The sequence below is a fragment of the Eptatretus burgeri genome, chromosome 8 (assembly GCF_056783735.1).
Source record: "Eptatretus burgeri isolate ZD-2024b chromosome 8, Ebu_testis_v1, whole genome shotgun sequence".
Taxonomy (NCBI): Eukaryota; Metazoa; Chordata; class Myxini; order Myxiniformes; family Myxinidae; genus Eptatretus; species Eptatretus burgeri.
The window spans coordinates 18,650,384-18,660,383 of record NC_140968.1 but is presented as its reverse complement, the minus strand read 5'-3'; the positions used below and the strand labels follow the sequence as shown (position 1 = coordinate 18,660,383).

Sequence of the window (10,000 nt, the reverse complement as noted above, 5' to 3'; positions counted from 1 at the left end):
TCTGCTGGCTGTGAGCCAGAGGCTTGTAGATGTCTGGGTCAGGCCTGGGGAGTCAGGAATTCACTGGCCCATGGGGTGTGGCGCTGTCAGTACCTCTGCAAGAGTATGAAAGTCTGAGTCTTCAGGTCCTCAGTGCTTCAGGAAGTGAGACTTGGACTCTGACCAATGATCTGAGATGGAGACAACTCCTTCGGTACCAGGTCTCTTCGGAGAATCCTTGGCTATGGCTGGTCAGAGTTTGTGTCCAACGAGTGGATGCTGAGAGACTCAGATGAGATTTCCTTCCTGTATAGTCTAGGAGCATCAGCTGTGGCTGTACGGACATGTGACTCGTTTTCCAGACACTGATCCTGCTATACAGATTCTCTCAGCGAGGGAGCCTTGTGCACGGAGGAGGCCAACGGGCCGACCACGTCCCTCGTGGTTGCAGCAGGTTGATCGACATCTCAAGGAGATGGGGATGGGCCAGGCATCTGCCTGGGGGATGGAGTACCGGCGGAAAGTGGACGCAGCGACACGCTTCTCCGCCGGATGCCCCCATACCTGACCTGACCTGAATGTTTGGATTGACCCCACTTGTGACATGAAACGTTTCTTCAATCCAATTGAATGTTTTGCCTGTTATTACTGTAATGTTCATATTGATACAAAAATACAAATTGCTCACAACATATCATTGCTTGTTCTGAGTCTGGAAACATGAACTGATGCATTCAGTTGTAACAAGAAGTGTCATGACTCATGTGTAGTGCACATCATTTATTGGAGAACAATTTTACTATTACCGTTCTTGGTTGATTTACTGTAATATTTTCACTGTTCAACTGGAGAATAACTCGTCATTCGTCATATTCAAATGAGGATTTGTCAAAACTATCATGTCTTAATTGGTTAACACAGGAATTAATGACTGGAGATAGTTCATCAAAATTGTTCAAAGGGTAGTTAGTAGATTGCATTCGTAATATATTTCCTCTTCAACTATAGTTAATGGTAACAGCATCTATCATTGAACTCATGAAAGTATTGCCCTGAAGTTTTTAAACTTAAATTGTCAATGAATGCATCATCATGGAGTTTTCATTGTATCTTAAAGGTTTTTCATCCATCTCCACCTGCAATGCTCAATAAACTGTTGAAGCAAGACAAGTCGTCTTCATTTGCCTTCTACATTTACTTAAACAAAACTGCAGAAATTTTAAGGTAAATCTCACTTGGCTGCACCTGGATTAGTGGAGGCAAAACCTAAAAAGAGGCATGGAAATGGATTTTAAAAACATTTTCTTCTTTAAAGCTGGCATCCACCATAGTTTGTTAGGGCACATGGTCCTGCATTTATGCTGCTTTTACTCTCCCAACAATGGTTGGAAGACTTCAACATCAGACATGAAACAGTATCAAGGCTCTCTCTCTGGGCATATCTCGAGCTTTAAATATGGTTTGACATCCCGCATTGCTCTCCAAACAGTCTGACGATGGAATCCAAGGCCAACTCTACTCTTGGATAACTGACTTTTTTTTTTGTATACACTGTCGAGGTTCGTATGAGAGCAAACACTCAACAAGGGGAGCAGGAGAGAAGAGGGAAGGAAAAAAGTCGGGAACAGAGAAAAGAGGAGCTCTGCGGAAGGGACAGGGTTGGGGCGGGATACACAGGGTAAACAAAATGGATGCCACAGGGACTTTCAGGTCCTTACACGACAGGGACTTTCAGGAAGGAAGGCAAGGGATTTAAAAGAGATTGGTTTGGGGTGTATTAGCGGGGGTAGAAAAGATCGTGGTTTTGGATGGGTGAAGCAAAGAGAGGGTGGTGAACAGCTGGTTTGAAGACCTGGAGGGAAGGAGTGGGATTGAAGAGAGTGTGGGAGTTTGTTCCAAAGGCAGGAAAAAAAATAGAGGAATGAAAGAGTGAAGGTGAGCAGTGATTCTTGATTTTGGTAGTTTTACCAGAAGGGGGTTGCTGGTGGACCTTGAGCGCCCTGTGGAAATATGTGGGGTGGGCGGGGGGGGGGTGAGATATCACAGACAGAGACTCTCTCCACTACCGTAGCCAACATGGGGCTCTCAACGGAACCCTTTCTTCTCTCCTTGTCAAGACTGGATGACCCCCAATGCAGTGTTCTCAGCCCCATCTTATTCCTAATCTTCATCAACAATCTCACTGACTCTCTGGAAAATCCTCATTATCTCTTTGCTGATGACTCCACTCTCTGCAGTGACATCCCTCATCCCTCATCCTTCTGACAGACAGCAGCCTCTTTCCTCTCTTCAGACCTTGAGAAAAATCACAAACTGGTCAAACACTCATCTCTCTCCCATCTCCCCAAAACCCCACCACCTCCGAGGACTACACCACAAACCCATCTACTTTCTCAACAACTCTCTTGAAGAGGTTCAGTCACTCAAACTCTTGAGCCTCACTCAGCCATGATCTGTCTTGGGCAAGCCACATTTCAAAGTTGGCCTCCAAAAGCAGACTTGACTTCCTCCGTTGAGCATAGTCCTTCCTTGGCACACCTGAGTGCCTATCCACATACAAGGCTATTATCCACAGCTTAATGGTGTACTGGCTCCCCTGGCCCATATTTTGCTCAGCTTCACGCCGTGGAAACGAAGGTTTTCAAGATAATTGGAATCTCTCACGATGAATCTGAGTCTATGGGCCTATCACTTCACCAACGCTAACAGGTCGGTGGTCTCCAAGTTCTTCCAAATCACTTCTGGTCTATCACACTCCGCCCTCTCCGTGCTTCCTCTCTCCTAACTATGTTCAGGATGCATGCAGTCCACCAGCAACCCCCTCAGAGTGAAACTGCCAAAATCCAGAACCACTGCTTACCTCCACTCATGCATTCCTTTTCCTACCTGTGGAACCACATTCCACACACTCTTCAATCTGATTCTTCCCTCCAGGTCTTAAATACATCTGTTCCTCACCATCTCAAGTCATCACCCATCCAAAATCATGATTTTTCTCTCCACCCATTGAACAATCCTCTACTACTTCCAACATTTTGCTTATCCAACTTGTTCACTCTTTATGTTGTCTCCTACTTCTTATTGTTACCTGCATCCCTTATTTGTCAGTCTCTGTCTGTTATTTTTCCCCTCTGTCCTGCTGGTGGCGTTTCCCCTTTCTACTGCTGCTCCCTTTGTGATGCTGCCTCCCGATCTGTTCAGTGTCCAAGCTCTTTCAAGAGCTTAGACCATGTAAAAAAAAAGTCGAGGGTTAAATGAACATTCTCCTCCTTCTCAGGTACAAAAGACACAGCGAATGAGTGAAGATCGAAAGACAGTGGGTCAGGATGATAGAGGACTGAAAATGGTGCATTGCCTCTTAAAAACCTGGGAGAGAAGGTCAGGATGGGACTTCCACTCATCCGTTGCCTTTTCCCCTTGGATGAGCTCATCCAATGCTCGAATGTAGTGTAGTACAGTAGATTAAGTCAACATTTCACCAGAATCGTTCAAAATGTGAAAAAAGTGTCAAAACTGGTACACATGACTACTTTTATATTCTCTTTCATATAAGAGCAGGACACACATGATCAGACTACAATTACGGCCGCCATCTTGAATTTCAAAATGGCCACCACCGCAAACTATTTTTACGACATCTTGGTCACCAAGAGGCCTAAGCACTTGAATAAAGAGTCTAATCCAACGTCTTCACACACAAGGAATCCAATAAACACACTTATAATGCTCCATTTTCAGTCTTTCTGCTTTAAAATCGAAATGAGACCCTTTCATAAATAATTAAATACTTAAAAGTATTTGCTCGATGTTTGATATCCAAATGCTATGAGCGTGTAGAAATGGCTTTATCCAATTTAATTTTCAAGATAATGTTTTGAAAGGTGTTATAATTCCAAGAGTCTGTCTGTCATTCGCTCTGAAACTATGGTCCACGGTCGTTCCAGCTGTCAGTCGATCCATGCGTTCCAGAGAATGTCCTTGTGCGTGGGTCAATCACTATCACTCTTTGCATGCGTGAATATGATCTGTATTGCAATTGATGTACTAAAATCAGTTGCTGTCTGAAAATAATGAGATGTATGCATGTATATAATGAGATGTATGCATGTATGCATGTATATAAGCAAAAATATATGTTGTAAATTGTAATATGTTGTAAATAATGAGATGTATGCATGTATATAATGAGATGTATGCATGTATATAATGAGATGTATGCATGTATATAATGAGATGTATGCATGTATATAATGAGATGTATGCATGTATGCATGTATATAAGCAGAAATATATGTTGTAAATTGTAATATGTTGTAAATAATGAGATGTATGCATGTATATAATGAGATGTATGCATGTATATAATGAGATGTATGCATGTATGCATGTATATAAGCAGAAATATATGTTGTAAATTGTAATATCTTCTAAATAATGAGATGTATGCATGTATATAAGCAGAAATATATGTTGTAAAATGTAATGGTGGTGGACTAACATTTTCTCCCATTTTTTTCAGGACATTTGATACGGTGATACCATTGCACTGACATGCTATAACAATGTCCAAAAAGTGCAAGATAATCGATGCTGGTGAAGGTGCATCTTCTAAAAGACATTGCTCAGAGAAAACAGCCTTCATTGACTGTAAATTGTGTGCAATTTGCCAACAGGACACCAAAGAAAAGCTTGTTAATCCCAGCATAGCTAAATATAGAGGAAGTGATAAACAATGCCGCTATAAACTATTTGCTGAGAATATTTTGGAGTTTCATCAAATTGATGCCTTACCAGAGGATATTGACATTGTGAAGTAGGACAGTGGAGATGGCATTGAAGCCACGCTCAGAACAAACCAGGCAGTATGGCACAAAAGCTGCAGAAATAGGTTTGACAATCAAAAGCTCCAACGAGCTCAGAAAAGGAATTCAAAAGAAAACCTGGAATATGAGACAAGTCCGTTAAGACCAGGTGACGCAGCGTGGGTTCAATGGCAAGGACATCTAATTGTTTCTTTTGTGAAGAAGATGACACAAATGAGTATCTCCATGACACAAGGACTGACAAAATTGATATTCGAGTTTGTCCATATGCACATGTGTTACAAGATAGGAAACTTTTGGGAAAACTCTCCAAAGGTGACATGCATGCCTTAGATGCTCGGTATCATCTATCATGTCTGACTTCCATCACCAACCGTGTGCGAAAACATAATGCTCAGCATGTAAGAGACACCCAAAGCACTAAAGTCGATAGTCTAATACTTGGTGAGCTAGTTTCGTACATAGAGTAATTCCGCCAAGATGAAACGTTGCCAGTATTCAGATTGTCAGATATGGGGAGACTTTACGAGTCCAGATTAAGAGAAGAAGATCCAGACTTTTCTGGAAAGGTCAATACAACACGATTGAAGGAGAGACTGTTGTGCTTAATCCAAGATATGAGAGCTCAAACTCAAGGAAGAGATGTGGTCCTCATGTTTAATTCCGACATTAGAGAAGCGATTAAAATAGCTTGCTCCAAGAATGATGAGGTTGATGCAATCCACTTAGTTCCTGTCACAGTGCGTCGCTAAGTTATCCACACAAGAGAAGGAGCGATATAGCACACAAGATACCAATGTCATCTCTTCCCAAGAGTGGAATATAGAATCTTCTCTCGCTCCATGCAACCATGAAGAAGCGAATACGAGGTTATTCTTGCATGCTCTCCATTGTGCACAAAATGGCCATCACAGAATCCTGATCAGGTCAGTCGACACTGACGTTGTTGTCCTTGCAATTGCCATATTTCACGCTTTATCCCTTAACAAACTATGGGTTGCATATGGAGTCAAGAAACACTACAGGTTAATACCGGCTCACACGATTGCAAACAGTCTTGGTGAAAATAAGGCCAAAGCTCTTCTGTTCTTCCATGCCTTCACTGGCTGTGACATGTCGTCGTCATTCAGTGGTATTGGGAACAAACCCGCTTGGGACACCTGGACCAATTTCCCTGATATAACGGACACTTTCTTGAGTTTATCCCAAGAGCCTTCATCAGTCTCAGATGAGAATGTCTGTCAACTGGAAAGGTTCGTCATACGTCTTTATGACAGAACCAGTGAATGCACCGAGGTGAATCAGGCAAGGAAGCTTCTGTTCGCGAAAGGAAGACAAATAGATCGCCTACCCCCACAAAGGCAGCCCTCACGGAACATATCAAGAGGTCGACATACCAAGCAGGACACATCTGGGGCCAAGCGCTGATATCTAAGCAGCAGTTACCAAGCCCATGCGACTGGGAATGGATGAAGAACGCCATTGAACAGTGGATACCTGTCTGGACAGCACTTGCCGAGGCGGCCAAATCCTGCACAGAGCTGATCAAATGCGGCTGCAAAAAGGCATGCAGACCACCATGCAAATGTTTCTGTGCATCTCTCCCATGCACTGAACATTGCCATTGCGCAGGAACATGTTATCAGACAGATTGAAGTCAGAACTGTATCTAGACCAGATGAGCTATACTTGGGACAGTGTATATGTCATTTTAAAGCATAAAGAATGACAATAGAGCATTTTAAGTGTGTTTATTGGATTCCTTAGTGTGTTATTGTGTGAAAATGGGATTAGACTCTTTATTCATTTTGCTAGGTCTTTTGGTGACCGAGATATCGTAAAATATTATTTTCGGTGGTGGCAATTTTGAAATTCAAGATGGTGGCCATAAATGTTTTCTGATCAGGTGTGTCCTGCTCTTATATGAAAGAAGATTAGTGGGGCAACTTAGCATAACAATTGTGCATTTTGTGAGGAAAGCACCAAATTTGGCACACTAGTAGCCTATCATATTTTGAACAGAATTGGATATTGGGCCATCTCAAATTTTTTGATGGCAGTGAAAAATGGCTGCCACAGCCATCAGCGGCTGAATTTGAGATGGCCCAATATCCAAATCTGTTCATAATGTGTTAGGCTACTCGTGTGCCAAATTTGGTGCTTTCCTCACAAAATGCACAATTGTTATGCTATATTTAGCAAAGTTGCCCCACCACATATAAAAATGGACATGTATGCCAATTTTCACACTTTTTTCACAATCTTTACAATTTTTCTTTAATCTACTGTACTAGTAATTGTGGAGAGCATCAGAAATGTGGGATGCCATCCAGAGCAGGACTATTGAGTTTAGCATCTTGGCGAGTGCTTCATAGTTTTCTGATTTAGCAATTATCACGTGAGGAATATCCCTCGATGTTGCTTTTTCTTTTCGAAGTTTTGGATCTATTCCACCTTCTTGTTGTGCTCTTTTCCGTTTTCATAAATCCCTTTCCAAAATTAGTTCATCATTTTCTGAGGTGGAGGGATTGCAACACTCTGCTTCTAATTCCTCATTTTTTTAATTGAATCTTATGAGTAAATTTTCAAACTGCTCATCTTTTCTTCTGTCATTTACTTCGTTTGATGAGTTTTTTTTAGGCTCTCATTGGTTGTTCTCTCCATATGGATTTCAGGAGGTGGGAGGAAATTCTCCCAGAAATCAAAATGTCCTCCTCCTTTTTGGTAAAGGAACATGATTAATGAACCAAACCGTGAAATGTCGTTCTCATAGCCTCGTTCCAAGGGCTCTTTTCAAAATCTTCACTGAACCTCTGACAGCCTCCACTTGGAGCTTGTTTCGAGTTATATTCCCAGAATGATATTAAAGTACTCAGTGTTTTCTTTATCATTCCTGGACCTCAGACTATCACTGGTATAATTTCAGATTTCTTCAATTTCCAAGTCATCTTGACCTCATTTTTCAGTTCCTGGTATTTCATCATTTTCCTGATTTCTGTAGCATTTCGTCCAAAGTCATTGGGAACTGAAACCTCAATCAACAATGCTAACTTTCCTTTTTGTGTTTGAGCACTATGTCCAGACACAATGCTTTGTTTGTGAAGGTCCACACTTCACACCATTTTCTTAAAGGCATTCACGTCATGTCCTTAATCTTGAGCATTTATGATGACTCATTCTCCATCACAATTAATTTGACATCTTCTGAGCCATTCCAATGAGCCTTCCTTTTCAATCCATGTTCTGTCGAGCTCTTTTTCAAATCTTCCTGCTCTTTTATCATTCTCCCATTTATCAGAGTATATCTGTTGATATTTCTGTCTGAAGATTTTTTTCTTTGCATTTATTGGGGCTGTGTGTTTGTTTCTGTTTCATTTTCCTGTGTAGTATCCAACATGTGTACCTGTTTTTTACAGTTTGTTTCCAAATGGATTCAGGATCCCTTTTCTGGTTTGTTGTTTTATTGCTCATGCACAAATCTCATACTATAGTCTGTTGAGATATTCACACACTCTGCTAGTCTGATGCATGATGTTCTGTGCACCTGGTAAAGCTTCATCGGACCGCCTCCTCATTCTCGTCTTCGTAAGTACAACCTCGGTATGCAATGGTTTTTTGAGAACATCTTGTGAATAGTTCGAAGTTTCCTTCTTTTCGTGTCGAAATTGTTGATTTCCAATTGAGGCCAGTTTATAATTGCACAGCCATATTGGAATACCGGCACTGCAAGTTGGTTTATACCATTGGATTTCTTCATTGGAGAGAGGAATGACTTCAAAATTAGTCATATTCTGTGTCGGTACTCTTTGCTGATTGTCTTACGCACGTTTTTGTGTTGTAACAGGGGCCTTCTATTCTGTGGCATTTGTAAGATGCTTCGTTTGCTTATTCCTGTATTGTTGTCTGTTGTTTTTGTGTGGATTTTTGGTATGCTCTCCTGCATCTCTCCTCACATGCATATTCAAATCACGTTTTTGAGAGAAACCCTTATGACATATGGAGCATTTCTAAGGACGCTCTCCTGTGTGGATCATCATGTGCTGATTCAAATCACCTTTTCGCGAGAAAGCTTTATCACATATGGAGCATTTGTAAGAATGCTCTCCTGTGTGGATCCTCATATGCATTTTCAAATTGCCTTTATGAGAGAAACCTTTATCACATACAGAGCATTTGTCAGGATGCTCTCCTGTGTGGATCCTCATATGTTGATTCAAATCGCCTTTTTGAGAGAAACCTTTATCACATACGGAGCATTTGCAAGGACGCTCTCCTGTGTGGATGATCAAGTGTTCATTCAAATTGCCTTTTCGAGAGAAACCTTTATCACAAACAGAGCATTTGTATGGACGCTCTCCTGTGTGGATCCTCATATGCTTATTCAAATCGCCTTTTTGAAAGAAACCTTTATCACATACAGAGCATTTGTAAGGACGCTCTCCTGTGTGGATCCTCATATGCCTATTCAAATCGCCTTTTTGAGAGAAACCTTTATCACATATGGAGCATTTGTAAGAATGCTCTCCTGTGTGGATCCTCATATGCATTTTCAAATTGCCTTTATGAGAGAAACCTTTATCACATACAGAGCATTTGTAAGGACGCTCTCCTGTGTGGATCCTCATATGCATTTTCAAATCGCCTTTATGAGAGAAACCTTTATCACATACAGAGCATTTGCAAGGACGCTCTCCTTTGTGGATGATCAAGTGTTCATTCAAATTGCCTTTTCGAGAGAAACCTTTATCACAAACAGAGCATTTGTATGGACGCTCTCCTGTGTGGATCCTCATATGCTTATTCAAATCGCCTTTTTGAGAGAAACCTTTATCACATACAGAGCATTTGTAAGGACGCTCTCCTGTGTGGATCCTCATATGCCTATTCAAATCGCCTTTTTGAGAGAAACCTTTATCACAAATGGAGCATTTGTAAGGCTGCTCTCCTGTATGGATCCTCATATGCATATTCAAATTGCTTTTTTGAGAGAAACCTTTATCACAAATGGAGCATTTGTAAGGCTGCTCTCCTACATGGATTCTCATATGTATTTTCAAATTGCCTTTTTGAGAGAAACCTTTATCACATGTGAAGCATTTGTAAGGACGCTCTCCTGTGTGGATCCTCATATGCATTTTCCAATTGCCTTTTCGACAGAAACCTTTCTCACACATGGAGCATTTGTAAGGATGCTCTCC

At 41.3% G+C, this 10,000-nt stretch overlaps 1 protein-coding gene across 1 annotated transcript in view; it reads right to left on the bottom strand.

Moving 5' to 3' along the window:
• Positions 1 to 744: 744 nt before the first annotated feature.
• Positions 745 to 10,000, bottom strand: part of LOC147021233 (uncharacterized) — a 57,968-nt gene continuing 48,712 nt past the window's right edge. Inside the window, exon 4 of the mRNA XM_085891026.1 lies at positions 745 to 10,000. This exon is cut by the window's right edge and continues 602 nt beyond it. Within this exon, the coding sequence (XP_085747152.1) occupies positions 8,810 to 10,000 (1,191 nt within the window). The 3' untranslated portion in view covers positions 745 to 8,809.